This window comes from Grampus griseus, assembly GCF_964374135.1.
Source record: "Grampus griseus genome assembly, chromosome: 10".
In the NCBI taxonomy this organism is placed as follows: Eukaryota; Metazoa; Chordata; class Mammalia; order Artiodactyla; family Delphinidae; genus Grampus; species Grampus griseus.
The window spans coordinates 15,868,595-15,886,437 of NC_139004.1; the positions used below are offsets into that span (position 1 = coordinate 15,868,595).

Here is a 17,843-nt window from a genome sequence, read left to right on the forward strand (position 1 = left end):
AGGAAGCATATGCAAATAGGGCTCCTGTCGCCCCGGCAACCATGATGCACGGCAGCCAATGGAAACCGGCAGGTTGCGACCCTGCTCCGTGATTGGGACGGAAGGAAGGAGACAGAGGCCCAATGGGCTGTGGGAACGGTCCTCGGCGGGTTGAGGGGCGGGGATATGCAAATATGGTTTGAAAAGCCGGCGGGAAATCTGAGTTTCGCGGGAGGACCTTGGCGCGTAAACCGTATCCCTTCATTCATTGTCAGCAGCAGCTTCCTGGAGCCATTTTTCAGCTGCCGGCCGCAGCACCCGTGCTGCCGCCGCCGCCTCGCAATCCATTGCATCGGCCGCCCCCGACGCCTCCATCCCCCCTCGGGGCCCGATATCCGTGCGCCCGGGACCCTCCTCTCTCCAGAGCCCCGATTATTTTTGGCCCCCGGGGCCCGGGCGGTGCGGAAAAATAAAAAGAAAAGGGAGAGAAGGGGCTCGGAAGCGCCGGGCGGGGAGGAGAGAAGGAGAGACTTGGAAACTCCGACTGCAAATAATAAAGAAATTGAAAACAATACGTTAATATACCATAGCAATAAAAAGAGCAGGAGCGAGAGATGAGAAAGGGGATCCAGCCCGCCCTGGAGCAGTACCTGGTGACCGCCGGGGGTGGGGAGGGGGCGGCTGTCGTCGCCGCCGCCGCTGCAGCCTCCATGGACAAAAGGGCACTGCTAGCCAGCCCCAGCTTCCCCGCCGCCGCCACCGCCGCTGCTGCCGCCGCCCCGAGCGCGTACATCCAGATCCTCACCACGAACACTTCCACCACCTCCTGTTCCTCCTCCCTCCAAAGCGGCGCCGTCGCCGCCGGCCCCCTCCTCCCCAGTGCCCCCGGCGTGGAGCAGACCGCCGGCAGCCTCCTCTACACCACGCCGCACGGACCCTCCAGCAGAGCCGGGCTGCTGCAGCAGCCACCAGCGCTGGGACGCGGCGGCGGCGGCGGCGGCGGCGGCCCTCCGGTAATGCCCTCCCGTTCCCACCGTCCCCAGCCCGGGCGGGAGGTGGGCTCGCACCGCGCGGGGTGGTGGGCGCGCTGCGGGCCGCCCTGGGAGAGCGCGGGGCCGAGCGTCGTGGGCCTCGGCGGCTGCCCCTCCAACAAGAGTTTATTGTTAGACTTGTGTGTTGCCCCCGAACCCCCGAAGGGTCTGGGGGGCTCCGCCAGGCAAGCAGGGCAGCGGGGATCGCCATGGCGCGAACCACATCAAACACTCCGAAACTTTTCGCGGCCCCCCCCTTCCTTTCCTGCACTTTTCCCTACCCCCACTCTCCCCTCCCCTCCAACTCGAAGCTTCCTCTTTCTCGGGCGTAGGAAGGGGTCACGCCCCGGATGGAGAAGGGGGTGGGGGAGGGAGTAGTGAACTGGGGAGTGGGAGACTCCAGGGGGGTGGAAACCGGGGGGCCCTGGGGGTGATGGCCGCCCGCCGGCCTCGGAGGCCCGTTGGCAGCCGGGGGTCCCTAAGGCGTGCTCGGAGTGCAGGGGCTCTGCCAGGCTGCGCTTGACACATTTTGGGATCTGTAACTGCCGGCAACAAAGGGGCTGGGGGAAGCCGAGGGGAGAGGTGGAGCTGGAAGCCGGCTGCAGGCCGGGGCGTGGGCTGTCTGGGGGTGAGGGGCTAGCGGGCGGGCACCCCGGCCTGGGCGCATCCCGGTGGTGGCAGCGGCGGCGCCCGCGTGGCCCGAGCGCCCGGGCCTGCCTCGCCGGGCCCCGGGCCTGCCCTTGACCCGCCTCTCCCCTTGCCCCTTCCTTCCCCGCCCTGTCCCCCCTCTCCGCCCTCCGGCGACGGAGGGCGGGGGCAGCCGTGTTCCCGTCCCGCCGCCTGGGTCTGTCCCTCTCCCCGGGACCCGCCGGTGACGTTTCGCACACGTGCGCGGAGGACGCGCCTGTGACTGGGGAGGAGGCGGCGGCGGGAGGGGGCGCTGGAGGGGGAGAGGGGGCACCCACTTCCTCCTGCTCGCCGGCTCCCTGGCCTGGGACGGTCCCGGCGCCCTCGCACCCGCCCCCGGAGCGGCCACCCTCCCTCTCCTCTCCCCAACCCCCTCCACGGGCGCCCGCCCTCGCCCGGCGCCGCCGGTCCGTTCGGCCCTCCGGGCCCCCTCTCCAGCCGGCCCCCCCCACCTCTCCCCGGAGCCAGGCTGGTTTCGGAAATGCCCTTACAGCAGCAGGTTAGTGACCGGGACGGCTCGGGGGCCGCCGCCGCCGCGGGGGCACCGGATTCTGTTGGGGGTTGGAGCCGTGAGGGTAGGCGGTTGAGCGGGGTTTTGGAGTGGGAACGGGGGGTTGGGTGCTCGAGGGAAATGAGTAAGCAAGAAAAATCTAACTAAGTAGATGCCCGGCCTCCGGTTCTAGGAACCTCGGGGCAGGAGTGTCCGCCCCAGGGGGTGGGTATGGTGTTTACGTGTGTGTTTTTCTAGGGGGCCGAGGGATGGGCGATCGAAAACCGGAGGGGGGGCTTCTCGCCAATGGCCGAGTTGAGCTCTGCTTTCTATCTTCCTTCCCTTGTGCTGGAGGGGGAGGGGGGCGGGTCAGAGGGTAGGGTGTCTGTAGGATTCCCAGGCCACTCGCCACCCCCTCCCTTTGTCCCTGTAATTTATAAAGCGCCTTTGAGAGATGATTTAGGTCAGTATGCGGCTTCTCTTTTTGTTGATACTAGAAAGAAGTGTGGCCCGGAGGTCTTCCTCCTTTCTCCTTTTCTCTCCTTCATTCCCTTCCTCCATGCCTCCTGTCTTCACCCTCGTGGTGAGGCTCGGCCCCCACGAGGCTAGAAACGAACCAAACCCAGTTAGATTAATGGTTGGCTGATAATATCAGTCGTTGACCTGACCTTGTCTCGGCTCCGAATGGGCTGAATTTTTGAAGAATCAAGATTTTGCAGAGGTCTTTAAGAGAGTCGGCACCCAGGCAACACTTTGGGGGATGAGATGGGTTTTGGAATAATGAAAAATTTTAATTCATGACTCTTCCCAATTTCTCCTCGAGTTGGATCTTAACTGCTTTGCAGCCCCAGAGATACTTGCTAGGGATGTGTGATACCGTCTCAGTCAAAGAAGCTCATGGTGTTTTAGTGACTAGGGTCTGCCAGCAGGGGGGAAAGAGTACAGTACCTGCTTACACATAACAGTATCCAGTGTGCCGGATTCTCAGACACGAGAATATGCCACGCTTTTATCAGCATTGAATACTATTACTGACTTGACCTAAACGTGCTTGGATATATTTTAAGCATATTTGCTCCCTCAGGGTTCTGTCACTATATCATAAACCTAATCTGAAACAGCCAGCTATTGACATACTTCTGGGACTTGATTCAGATTTATGGGGGGGTAGTTTTGACAATGGGAAATTGTGAGACGACCAGTTTGCTTTTTTTTTTTTTTCCTTTTGAATTTTAGCGCACCTGGGCCAGGTCTCTGAAACTGCCTAGCCAAACTTCTATGTAATTCATTGTATTTAAGTATTTAAAGTATAAAAAATTACCCTCACCACCTTCCAAGCTACTTCAAAACTTTATCCTCCTTGCCACGAGATTATTATTCCAGAATCATGAGCACTGTATATAAAGTTTGGTTTCTTTTTTTTTCTTATCAAAATTATATTAGACTTCTATTGAAGTCTTGAACTTTTGTTGATATTCTTTCCCTAAGCAGGAGGGACAGCATGGGGATGGCTAAGTGATTGGCTGAGCAAAGAGATCATTTAAACACTTTCCATCAAAGAAGAGGTTGAGAACTCCTGTTCAAGTGGCCACAGTTACAGACTCACCTGGCTCTGATTCCATGTTCTGTCTCTAGAACAACCAGGAGCATATTCTTCACCTTTTTTTTAACGTGGAAAAAAAAAAATATATATATATATATATATATGTATCTCAGTACTACCTTACTAGCTGTAATTGCCTCTGTCATTTACAAGTCGTTGGATCTTAGGCAAATAAACTCTCACAACACAGTTTCCTCTCTTGTAAAATAGGGACAATAACAGTACGAACTTGAAAGTTCTATTTAAGGGTTAAATATGATAATGCATGTAAAACACTTAGCACAGTGCCAGGTAAATAGTAGATGCCCAATCAAATGAATATTCAGAAATTTATATTTTTTTGGAACTTAGAGAAATAATGTAAGACCATGTGCACACTGCCCCTTTGTTGACATATATGAGTAAAATGGTTAAAAGTTTTAAAAAATGATATGTAATTAACTATTTATACCTAGTTAACTTGAGTTTTTAAACCCATAAATCATGGCTCTCCTAAGAATGGATAAAATAGGGACACGTCAGTACCACAGGCCTGTGTTAGAGATGGTGATGATGAACTGCCCCAGTATGATGAGCTTGTGCCTTGAGTTGTGACAAATTTAGATCAACTCATCCTCACTTTTTTGCCTCGCTCCTCCCTTGACTGCATGGACCGGCCATCTTTTGCGTGCAGCCCGTGCTTAGTGGCTTTTGTGGAACTGAACTCTTAATCATCACCATGTCAGAGCCATGCACGAGATAAATTCAGCTCTAGATGGTGAACTGTTGGACGTGGAAGGAGTCTAGAGAAACCAGAGTCACAAGTGCTGTATATTTTCTGGAACTGAAAGGGCTTCATCATTTTCTGCCTCTGCTAAAAAGAAGCTGAAATGATTTCATTACGCTTCTAGAAAGTTTGGGATCTATTAATGCAAGAGACAATGGCCTGTCACATCTGATTTAATTTAATCCAGTCATAGCATCCCACTTATTAGACTTTGGGAAGGCACCCACAATGTTTGAAATTTCCCTGTAAGAATGGAGAAACCATAGGTGCTACAGCTGAGTTTCTTTCCTGTATAAATATAAAAGAAGAAAAATGCTGGGTTCCTGTGGTTCTGTAGTCAATAATCTTGCTTCTGCTGAGATAGATGGTTGGTGCCAAGTTTAAGCTAGGAGAGAATTTTTAGTCACTACATACCCCAAAATGGAAGTTTTAATATAATGCAGTGCCCAGACTCAGGCAGTTCAAATAGCTCCACTATAATCAGTGCCCAGGGCACCACTCTAATCATCTTCTGAAACAAAGCACCCGTAAACGTGGCTCTGTGAGCTAAGGAACCCAAGCTTGTGAACAGGAAAGGGTTTTTTTTGTTGTCGTTTTTCTATAAATCGTCACCTTATGTAATACTTGGAAGGGTAGATTCTGAGATTAATGTTGTGCTGTGTAAAGCTAACATGAAAACAGAAAATAATACTCTAAGCTTAGTCGCAAATAGATGATAGCACCTGGAGATTGAAAGGTTGTAGGGAAAAGTGGCTTTTATTCTCATTTCTCATAGGTATAATCCATAGTGGTCTTTTATTGCCATCCCCAAAGACACACCATCCGTACCTTTAGCCTTTTTCCAAAGGACCTGGACCCACTTGGCAACGCTTCAGATATTCATAGTTGATTTTTCTGGCCAGTTTTCTAATTTAACATGACTTAACATATATTCCATTTGTATGTCTAGTTTACATACACTTTCCCAGGCCGACTGACTCCAATTCCTTTTTAATCACCTACTTTCTACTAACATTTTAAACTAGGAAGAGTGAAAAATCAGCCACTGCCTGTGCTGATTAAATCACATCCCTCCTAGATGCCCATGAAACCGCCCCAAATAGTGAAAGGCAAAGAAGGTAGATTGCAGTTCTTATCAGATGCTCTGTTTCATTTTGGTTTTTAAAGAGAGGAACTTCCCTGAATTCTTTGAGGTACTAAGCATGTGGTTTAATGCATATTTTTCGTGCTTGTTAGCAGCTTAAAAGTGTTTCGGGAACTATTTACAATTGCTAAGAAGCATTTTTTCTACTAATCATTTTTCATGGGACTAAGAAGGGGAGCTAACTTGGAAAGCAGTAAGTATAGGAAACCACTAATGGTATCTCCTTCCTCCTACCCTGACCTTCTCTTTGGCTTCCAAGAGTGGCTTGGAAAATGTATCTTACACAAGGAAAAGTTATACAACAGAAGGGACAAAAAGACAACAACTGGGATGGGGTTAAGGAATCCTGGAGGGCAGGAGTAGGGTTAATATAGAGGGATAATACATATAGCTTTGGGGCCAGTAAGAAGGAAATCGGTTTATTTTCTGTTGTCGCTTTTGCTTCAAACGCTCTCCTGCCAAAGCAATGCGTTTTTAGAACTCAAAGAATGTGTAAGTTACAAGGATGCATTCTCAGTCCGCCTCCAACCTTAACTGGGGGTCAGTCTTGTTGCTGTGGCGGCCACGATCATCTACAATATAACTTTGAAGGGGAAGAGGTAAAGCCCACTGGTTGCCAGGTTGCAATCACAAAGCCTGGGCCCCTTGCTTTGCTGGAGAACCTGGTGAAACAGACCACTGCTTAGCTTTGTAAACTAAGGCCGGGGTTTATGTCAGCGGAGGTTGATAGCAGTGAGAATGGACAGCTGATGGAATAGAGAGGCGATAGGAGGAAGTAAAAATAAAAGTAATTGACTTTAGTCTGCTTTTTATTACTGTAGCCCAACCGTCTGGGGCTATTTCTAGTGTCCAGACAACATTCTTATAACTAATTCTTCTAATTAGCATAGGCAATAATTGATATTCCCAATGGTCTTTGATTAGTTCCCCCCCCCCCCCGTACGCGGGCCTCTCACTGCTGTGGCCTCTCCCGTTGCGGAGCACAGGCTCCGGACACGCAGGCTCAGTGGCCATGGCTCACGGGCCCAGCCACTCCGTGGCATGTGGGACCTTGCCGGACCGGGACACGAACCCGTGTCCCCTGCATCGGCAGGTGGACTCTCAACCATTGCGCCACCAGGGAAGCCCCTCAATGGTCTTTGAATCGTAACATGTGAGAGCTGTAAAGCAAGAGTCATCATCTGACCCGATCCCCTTCATTTTGCAGGGGAGGAAATTAAGACCCAATGCAGTTGTTACTTACCCAAGGTCACAGGCTAACTAGTGGCAAAGCCAGAACTGAAACTGGAGACTGGAATTCTTAGAAGCAGCCCCATTTGACAAGAGAAAGTTAACTAAGTCTCATGTACCCTATATGGGAAAATTGGGATGTGTAGAATACATTTAAGATTGCCTTCAGGAATGGTTACATTTTTAAAATAGACACATACAGAAGTGTCCTTTGAACAGTTGGCTTTAGAGTAACACCTCATTCTCAAAGGTACAAAATACGCCACGCTCCTTTAGATGTTCAATGAAAGAGAATTTTAAAAAATGGAAGGAATGACAGACTCTTATAGAAACATGATAGTAGCCTTTTTAAAGCTTTATTTGTTATTTGCAAACTTTTGTGGATATGACACTTCCAGTGCTGAAACGGTGAAACATACTTCACTGAGAATAGAACCTGAAAGGATTTTTGCCGCTCTCTTCAGGAGAAGGGCACAGTATAGCTCTGGTGTTGGAGGTTTGTCCTGGGCTGTCCACATCCTGGGTGACTGTTGTGGTTTTCAGAGGTCCTGGGGCCCTTGCCCAGTGACATTAGACCAGGTGCCCTTCCTTCAGGAAGATTGCTGGTTTAACGAAGTTTAACTCTTTCAGGGGAAGAAGTCCTCATCCCCTAAAAACCAGAACTAATTTCCTTAAAACGTCTTCTTTTACTTGTGGAATTGAGAAAGCTTAAAAATAGAATCACTTCAAGCCCTGAAGCCTAAAAGTGAAACATAATCCAATGTCGCTGTAGTTCACCAACGCGTTAGGGGCGGGGATATATGGCTTGTCTATAAACCACAAACCAGAAAGGTGCCATGTGTAGGTGCGGTCTTAGATCAGGGAGCAACTGCTGGTGAGACCTGTAGTTATCAGTGAAGCTGATCCCCCTGGAGGACTTTATGGCGGATGGAGTCCATCTCCGGGAGCAGAGGAACTGAACGCCCTTGGTCTTCCCAGTCAGCTCGTGCCTGGCTCCCCAGGAGACCCTGCTGGCTTCTGCAGCACGCACCAGACTGCTGAGAAGGGCTCCCCAAGCTCTCGTCTTCAGGATCCTGAAAGTTGTAGCTCGGGACGCTGGGGGTCACAGGAGGTCAGCTCAGAGCCTATAGATTTCACCCCTCCCTTGCCCTTTTTCCATGTCTGATGCTTTGAGGCTCCAGAAATATATAACCAGAGCAGCAGCCCTGTGACCCCATACCTTCTGAGCCTTTCTGGGCCTGGCAGCCCTTAGGAGAGGTGAAGGCTTTTATGGACCTAACCCACACCCTCCACCTAAAAGGCAAACTGAAGGGCAGCCAAGTATAAGAGTCAGACGATGGGGCCTGAAGCCAGAGTGTCTGGGTTCTTATTCTGTGTGACTTTGGGCCACTCTGCTTAACCTGTGCGTCTTAATTTCCTCACCTGTAAAATGGGCAAATCCTAGTAGCTACCTCATGGGGACCGGGACGATTAAAGGAGTTCCTATTTGTAAGGTGCCTAGGCCGGTCCCTGACCCATGGGAAGGATTCGGTAGATACGTGGCGGAATTGCCCTTTTCTTCCGTGGCTGTCCCTGGGGCCCACCCTGTGGTGGTTTAGTTTCTGAACCAGCCCTTGTGTTCATCCAGACCCAGGTTACACCTCTAAACATGGCGGTGAGGAAGCAGAGGGGTGACCCACAGGGCGGTTGTCTCCCAACGTACTCTTTAGGGCCTTTGTATCTCTTCATAAGCTGTGCATGGACTCGGGAGAATGAGCAGAAAGATAAGCGTCGCCTTATAGCAGTCCTTGTGGCAGTGGTAGTGTCATGACGAAAATCTTTATTTCTGTGATGATCTGCGTTAATGGAGTGGCACTCTTAACATGATTTCACTTCTGTACAGCCACCCAGGGCTTAAGACTGAATGGTGGAGATCAGGGTGTCTGAGGCGTGTGGGGCCCTGCGGGACTGGAGACGCCACTCCGTGTGCGGAGGGGAGCTACCCCCGGGCCTCCCTGGCCCCTTCTCTTCTCCCTCTCGCAGTGTCTAGTTGTTCAGTGTGTTATGCCTGTTCCTCCCACTTAGCCCTCACCTCTCCCTCTGCCTGGCTCTTAGAAGGAGGCCAGAATCACAGCCTTCACGGGCTGCTTCCGTGAATTATCCAATTAATTACAACCCTTTCCCTAGCGTTTGAGGTCCAGTGAAATCTCGCCCTTCCCGTTCTGCTCCCATTCCTCCCCACTGGGATCCTGGCACTTACGGAGGCTGCTGCTTTCCCTCCGGGGCATTTATTCGCTTGTTCCCCTCACTGCTGCCGTCCTTCCCACCAGCCTATCAAGGACACCCCCTGCACAGAGCCTTCCCTGATTCCCCAGGCCTTGGGCCCCTCCCTTCCCATAGGACATCTTCGTCCACCTTATATCCTCATCAGTGGTGCCCTTGACTTACTCTTCCTCTAAACCCACAAGCTTCAGGAAACCAGGCTGTGGTTTTCGCGTCACGTCGTCCTTGCGATGGCTTCTCCGTTGTGGACGCTCAAATATTTGACAAGAGGCGTTGTCATCAGGCACCCACAGTGTGCTTGGCACCCCAGTCTTCCTGTTGAGGATGCAAAAGAAGTATGAAGTGTGATCCACCCACTCTTGAGTTTTATGGTCTGTTTGGGGAGACCGGCTTTAAACACAAGTTGAGTCGCAAGCAGGACTAAACAGGAGTCAAACAAGACTCATCTTGTCCTCGGTTGTACCGTGTCGACAGGATGTGCCAGCTGGACCGTGGGAATGGGCAGGCCGTGGCTCCCATGGTCACCGGCCTTAGAGCACATTTGGGTGCATATTTGAATCATCTTGGCACTTTTGAGAAATACCCCCATCCAGACCTGAGTATGTTTTGAAAGTGTCCCATGTCATTTTGACGTGCACTCAATTGGAACTGCTGGACTAGGTGGACGGGGAAGGTTTGGGAGGCTGTTCATGGCTGGGGGAAGGTCATGAGGCCAAGGTAGGAAGGCAGGAAGTGGGCTAGCATAAGGAGACCAGTTGGACTGGTGTCAATATGGGGGAATAATAGAACCTAACACTGGATACATTGGTAAAGTTGGTCTGGAATAGAGATTGCCTTCCTACAAGGGCCAGGCAGGGAATTAACTGGGGGGTATGGAAAGGTGGGGATAAGTAGTATGGGAGTTGGGCTTGAACAAAGAAGAAATGCCCTGTGAGAAGGCAGCCGAGGAGGGACCCCGCCCCAGGTGATGGCTTCCAGAGAGGAAAGCGGGTCCCATTTGTTGCCAGATCTTCAATTTTCTTAAAATGCCAGAAACCTACCAGCGTTAAAATGCAGGCTCAATTAAAAAGGAAAATGTGCAAGCCAAACAAAATAGGTCTCTGGGCCAGATTTGGCTTCGGGGCTGCCACTCAGCAGTCTCTGGTCTGTGGGATGATAATAGCTGATGTTTATCAAGTGCCCACGCGCATGGGGGGCACTAAAGTAAGTGCTTTATGCGCATTAACACGTTATCCACATAACCTGTGAAGTGGGTATCATTACCACGCTTGTCCTGCACAGGAAGATGCAGACAATGCGGGCTTAAGCGGCTGGCTCAGGGCTCCACTGATGAGAGAGGCAAGTGCAATTGAACCCAAGGAGCCTGGCTCCAAAGTCTGCAGACCCCAGAAACCTGGGCCAGGTGCACTGGTACCCCATGCCGACCCTGGTACCAGCTTCTGGACTTCCAGGTCATTGCCAAGGCAAACCATCCAAAGACGAGTGACCCAAAACCCAAAGGAGGTGAAACCAAAAGCACTCCCAAGGGGCTGAGAACTTAGGGGGTCCAAGCAAGCACTGTTGCCTGGCACCAACACCACTGGGAACCAGGGTGATACGCTGGACACCCGGCCCTCAAGGGATTTACTTTACCCTATAGCAGGAAGACTTTCCATTCTGTCGGGTCTGGGCCTGCCTGGAACAGGTTACCAACTGGACAGAAAGGCAGAAGTTCCCCTGGGAAGAAAAGTAGGGCATACCATTTAGAGCATGGGTGCTACAGAGCTGATGAGTCTGGAAGCAGGACAGCAACAGTGATGGTGTGAAAGGCAAGATGGAAGTGAGAGACAGGCTAAGGGAGAAAAGACATACAAGACCTTGACTCCCAAGATGGTTAGCTCCTGGGGCTGAAAGAATGGACAAGGCTGAGCTTTTCCTCCGTCAGGGTTTGCACCCTGTGGAGGGAATGGTGAGTTCGGAATGAGCTGGCTGTGAGGGAAGCCGTGGGCCACCCAGCTTTCTAAGAGGCTAGGACCCAGCCCTGGGAATGTGGTTTTGGCAACAGAGGTTGGAGTGGAGGCCTTGATGAACAGCAGCCAGCCAAGACTGGCCTCCTTAGCTTAAAAAAACAAAGAATTAAACGTGGTGCTACAAAAACCTTTCATCATTTTCATTTCTCCTTCTATAATATGAAAACGAGACAGATTCATCAGGTTGATTTGGGGGATCAATACTGTCAGGGCTCCCAGAGACGAGCCATCAGATGTTATTTATGACATACTTTCCCAGGTCTGGGCCTGGCTCCTAGCTGCTCTGAGAAAGCAGAGAGCCAGCTGGAGAGTGCTGTGCATAAGGAAAGGTCACGTAATTATGTCTTGAACTAAGATGGCTTTTTTGACCATTGTTTCCTGTGCTCTCTGATTTTGCAGATTAAAAAAAAATGTATCTTGGATATATTTTCTTAAGCCCTAGCATATTAAAGTTTAAAAATGAAAGAGCCATGTAAATTCTAAGTATCTTTATCATTGATTTTTAAACATGTAACTTGTATTTAAGCCTATTTGCAGTAACCCTTGAATTGACCAACTTTGTTGCTGTGTTTGGTAGCAAGACTTGTGATCACACTAATAATGTGGTCAAGTTTTCAACCTTTTCTGTTACTGTTTTCCTTGCTAGCATCTCAGACACTCTAATCCTGGGACTGGTCTTTAGGAGGGAGGTTTTCAGCTCTGGGGACCCATGGCACGGTCGTGGGGTACGGAAGGAGCCTAGGGCTTGACATCGGGCTCCAGAAACGTGCTCTGTCGCTTAGCAGCGTGTGACCTTTCACAAATTCTATGAGCTGTAGTTACCTAAAATAGTGTTCCTGTCTCCTTCAGTGGTTGGAAGGATTAATTGAGATAAGTTTATAGGAAGTGTACTGTGTGTTCCTAACTTAGTGTGTTCACCCCGCTGCCCCTCCTCCATGACTAGGAGTGAGTTCTCAGCATTTTTACTCATTTGAGGGAAAACAAAGTACAGGACACTTACTGAACACCCACTCTGAGCTGAATCGGTTCCCAGTATTCTGGGTGTTTCAATGACTAAGATGTTCTTCTGGCCCTCAAGGGAGGTAGGGGAGATGAAGCAAGTTCTCCAATAACTAAGACAAGATAAAAGACAGTGAAGGCTGTTAGAGAATATCGATGAAGTTTCTTAGGCATCCAACCTGGGGCGGGGGTGGGAGGGGTGAGACAGAGAAGGCTTTGAAATTGGAGCAGAGTTTCAGCACCATTGACATTTTGGCCAGATACCTCTTGGTGGGGGGAGGCTGTCCTGTGCCCTGTTGGCTACTCGCTACTCTAGTGAGTAGTGAGGACTCCTCACCAGACGCCAGTAGCACCCTCCAGTTATGACAATCAAAATCGTCTCTGGACACAGAGACATTGGACACATCTGTCCAATGTCCCCCGAGTGCAAAGTCGGCCCACATGTCTCCCCCGCCCCCTTCCCTGCCCTGTTGATGAACCACTGAACTAGCCCTTTATGGGGCATGCCTAACCCCCACATGGAACCCCGGCGCTGTGATTCAGTGTCCCACTCTTGAGAGATGATACAGAGAAAACAAACTGTGTAGCCAGCCGGAGCCGTGCCTGTTTTACGATCAGGCATACTAGGAATGGGCCACGTGAAGCCTCTCCGTAACTTGGAGAAGAAAGGATCAAAGTCTGCAGTTCAGAGAAGGCCAGAGAAGTTTTGCATTTATCATTTACTCAACTGGGTAATTAAGAGAGACCTTCTGCTTGGGACCAGCTTCTCCATAGATAGTTAGCTGGTTTGGGAGCATCACTTCCTTTCTAACCTGTTTCCTCACCTGGTAAATGAGGAGAATCAAGGTTCTCATCTCATAGGTTGTTGTGAAAACTGAACGCCCCAAAGCATGTAAAGTGCTGGCTCTAGCTCCGGCCACATACCAAACACTCTGACGTGTTTGTTAGCATCATGTATATTATTACTGCTGTCGTTGTTGTTGCCATCCTTGTTAGCAAGTTGAGCTTCCCTTTCAGGGCAAGTTAGCTGTTAAAAGCCATTCCCTTTGTTGCTGGTGTTTCCACAACCACTTCCCTTGCTCCTCCATCCCAACGCTGGCCCCAGTTTCCAGCACGGGGCATACTGATTCATTTGACTTACTTAGCAGTTATGTGTATAGGGCACCTAGTGTATGCCAGCCCCTGTCCTAAGTGCTGGGGATGCAGCAGCGTCGACACGGACAAAATCGCCTGCCTTGTGTGGCTTGGATCGTGAGTGATGCAGATATGGCCGTGTAACAAATAACCCCACCACCACCCCGCTTCCTGTCTTTGATGGATCCTGTCCTGTTTTTTTCACAACAGTGGTTCTTAAATGTGTGGTCCGGGACCAGCAACAGCACCTGGGAGCTTTTTAGAAATGCAAATTTGGGGTTCACACCCGAAACCTACTGAGTCAGAAATTCTGGGTGTGACCAGCAGCTTGGGGTTTGACAGGCCCCCCCGAGGTCTTTCTGATGCCCAGGTTTGAGAGGCACAGTTTGGGAAAAGATACCTCTCAACAAGAAAGGACTAGGGGAAGCCAAGGCCTGGATTGGGCTGTCGTGTTACGCGACAAAGAGGGTGTTGCCCATGCAGTGCATTTCCAAAAACAGCAGCGCTTACAAAAGATCTTAGGTGTATCAAGACAGTTCAAAACTGGCAGTGCCCTTTGATGTCTTCTGGGCCTGGCATCCCTTTTTGAAATGGGAGGACTCTGGGAGGATCCTGTGAGCCACAGCACAGAACTCAGTAACAGACATTCTTAGCCTTCTTTGGGCTTTTCAGCATCATCCCGTGAACAGGAAAAACTGCTTCCCTCCCTTTTCTCCAGAGGCTTTTGATGTGTTTGTTTGACAATTATGTTCCTCCTTTTAATTCCTTCTCGTTTAATCGTCCTTTTATCTAGCACCAGTAAAAATCCTTATATCTATAACCGAATTGCCAGCCAGATGTACCAGGCTTCTCTGGAAATGAAATGGTTGCTCTCCTTACGTGTCTGGTAATTTGGGTATTTAAATATATCGTGAAGAGTAAATGAAATGAGAGACCCTGGGCCAGCGTCCAGCCTGGAGCTGGGCACAGAGTGTCCGGCCACTTGATAAATTCCCACCCCTGTTCCCAACCCATTATGAAAACCAGTAAAGGCAATAAGTAGATACCACAGTTCTTTATGTGAAAAGCTTTCGACTACCCACAGTTTGAATGGGTATGAATAATCATCATATAAATTATAACCAAAATCATGGAATCAGAAGTTCTGATCAGTTAAAACTTAAATGTATATGTAATTAAATAAACTTAGAAACTTAAAAGAAATAGATGTTACCTGATTTTTTTTTCATGAAGATGGATTTTTTTTTAAAGCCCTAATCAGATTGACAAATTCTTTCCTTCTGCACTAGCCCAAGATTCTGCTCATACATCTAAATTGATAGATTTTTTTTAACTCTACAAAATATTTTATTGCTTGGATGTGCGAGATAAATTTAGGAGGCAGAAGAATAAATACTGGCTTTCAAATTTCTTTGCTAGTGATACACAGAATACAAAAGGAATAGTTTCACAAGTTACAATCAGTTCAGTTTGGGATACATTGTTTGAGTATGAGTCTGAAACACCAAGAAGAGTCCTACATATAGAATTAAGTTGATTCTTTTCATGCAAAAATTTCTAGCACAATATATTGATTAATCAGTATAATGCTAATTTATAATAACACCAAGTTCTCATTATATGTGTGTCATTTCCTGAACACTCTGAACTGTTACATTGACATACAGTACTTGCCCACTCCCATGCCAACATTACACTAGTTTTATTTTAAAAGTCTTGTTATTGCATAAATAAGTCTCCACACCTTATCACTACCACATCTTCTTCTTCCTCTTCATAATTGTCTTGGCTGTTTTGGTTCTTTTTTTTTTTTATACAGCAGGTTCTTATTAGTCATCAATTTTATACACATCAGTGTATGCATGTCAATCCCAATCGCACAATTCATCACACCACCCCCCCCGCGGCTTTCCCCCCTTAGGTGTCCATACGTTTGTTCTCTACATCTGTGTCTCTATTTCTGCCCTGCAAACTGGTTCATCTATACCATTTTTCTAGGTTCCACATATATGCGTTAATATACGATATTTGTTTTTCTCTTTCTGACTTCATTCTGTATGATAGTCTCTAGATCCATCCACATCTCAACAAATGACCCAATTTCATTCCTTTTTATGGCTGAGTAATGTTCCATTGTATATATGTACCATATCTTCTTTATCCATTCATCTGTTGATGGGCATTTACGTTGCTTCCATCACCTGGCTATTGTAAATAGTGCCGCAGTGAGTATTGGGGTGCATGTTTCTTTTTTTTTTTTTTTTTTTTTTTGCGTTATGCGGGCCTCTCACTGTTGTGGCCTCTCCCATTGCAGAGCACAGGCTCAGCGGCCATGGCCCACGGGTCCAGCCGCTCCACGGCATGTGGGATCTTCCCAGACCGGGACACGAACCCGTGTCCCCCACATCGGCAGGCGGACTCTCAACCACTGCGCCACCAGGGAAGCCCGCATGTGTCTTTTTGAATTATGGTTTTCTCTGGGTATATGCCCAGTAGTGGGATTGCTGGATCATATGGTAATTCTATTTTTAGTTTTTTAAGAAACCTCCATACTGTTCTCCATAGTGGCTGTATCAATTTACATTCCCACCAACAGTACAAGAGGGTTCCCTTTTCTCCACACCCTGTCCAGCATTTGTTGTTTGTAGACTTTCTGATGATTCCCATTCTAACTGGTGTGAGGTGATACCTCACTGTAGTTTTGATTTGCATTTCTCTAATAGTGATGTTGAGCAGCTTTTCACGTGCCTCTTGGCCATCTGTATGTCTTCTTTGGAGAAATGTCTATTTAGGTCTTCTGCCCATTTTTGGATTGGGTTGTTTGTTTTTTCAATATTGAGCTGCATGGGCTGTTCATATATTTTGGAGATTAATTCTTTGTCCATTGATTCGTTTCCAAATATTTTCTTCCATTCTGAGAGTTGTCTTTTCATCTTGTTTATGGTTTCCTTTGCTGTGCTAAAGCTTTTAAGTTTCATTAGGCCCCATTTGTTTATTATTGTTTTTATTCCCATTACTCTAGGAGGTGGATCAAAAAAGATCTTGCTGTGATTTATGTCAAAGAGTGTTCTTCCTATGTTTTCCTCTAAGAGTTTTATAGTGTCCGGTCTTACATTTAGGTCTCTAATCCATTTTGAGTTTATTTTTGTGTATGGTGTTAGGCAGTGTTCTAATTTCATTCTTTTACATGTAGCTGTCCAGTTTTCCCAGCACCACTTATTGAAGAGACTGTCTTTTCTCCATTGTATATCCTTGCCTCCTTTGTCATAGATTAGTTGACCATAGGTGTGTGGGTTTATGTCTGGGCTTTCTATCTTGTGCCATTGATCTATATTTCTGTTTTTGTGCCAGTACCATACTGTCTTGATTACTGCAGCTTTGTAGCATAGTCTGAAGTCAGGGAGTCTGATTCCTCCAGCTCCGTTTTTTTCCCTCAAGACTGCTTTGGTTATTCGGGTTCTTTTGTGTCTCCATACAAATTTTAAGATTTTTTGGTCTAGTTCCATAAAAAATGCCATTGGTAATTTGATAGGGATTGCATTGAATCTGTAGATTACTTGGGTAGTATAGTCATTTTCACAATATTGATTCTTCCAGCCCAAGAACATGGTATATCTCTCCATCTGTTGGTATCATCTTTAATTTCTTTCATCAGTGTCTTTTAGTTTTCTGCATACAGGTCTTTTGTCTCCCTAGGTAGGTTTATTCCTAGGTATTTTATTCTTTTTGTTGCAATGGTAAATGGGAGTGTTTCCTTAATTTCTCTTTCAGATTTATCATCATTAGTGTGTAGGAATACAAGAGATTTCTGTGCATTAATTTGGTATCCTGCAACTTTACCAAATTCATTGATTAGCTCTAGTAGTTTTCTGGTGGCATCTTTAGAATTCTCTATGTGTAGTATCATGTCATCTGCAAACAGTGACAGTTTTACTTCTTCTTTTCCAATTTGTATTACTTTTATTTCTTTTTCTTCTCTGATTGCCGTGGCTAGGACTTCCAAAACTATGTTGAGTAATAGTGGTGAGAGTGGACATCCTTGTCTTGTTCCTGATCTTAGAGGAAATGGTTTCAGTTTTTCTCCATTCAGAATGATGTTTGCTTTGGGTTTGTCGTATATGGCCTTTATTATGTTGACGTAGGTTCCCCCTATACCCACTTTCTGGAGAGTTTTTATCATAAATGGGTGTTGAATTTTGTCAAAAGCTTTTTCTGCATCTATTGAGATGATCATATGGTTTTTATTCTTCAATTTGTTAATATGGTGTATCACATTGATTGATTTGCATATATTGAAGAATCCTTGCATCTCTGGGATAAATCCCACTTGATCATGGTATATGATCCTTTTAATGTGTTGTTGGATTCTGTTTGCTAGTATTTTGTTGAGGATTTTTGCGTCTATATTCATCAGTGATATTGGTCTGTAATTTTCTGTTTTTGTAGTATCTTTGTCTGGTTTTGGTATCAGGAAGATGGTGGCCTCATAGGATGAGTTTGTGAGTGTTC

General features: G+C 47.7%; 1 protein-coding gene across 1 annotated transcript in view; it reads left to right on the forward strand.

The window, feature by feature from the left end:
• Window positions 1-593: 593 nt before the first annotated feature.
• Window positions 594-17,843, forward strand: part of E2F3 (E2F transcription factor 3) — a gene marked incomplete at its 5' end in the record, with an annotated part of 78,236 nt that continues 60,986 nt past the window's right edge. The window contains one exon of the mRNA XM_082662723.1: window positions 594-992. Coding sequence (XP_082518849.1) covers window positions 594-992 — 399 coding nt within the window. The remainder of the gene's footprint in view (window positions 993-17,843) is intronic.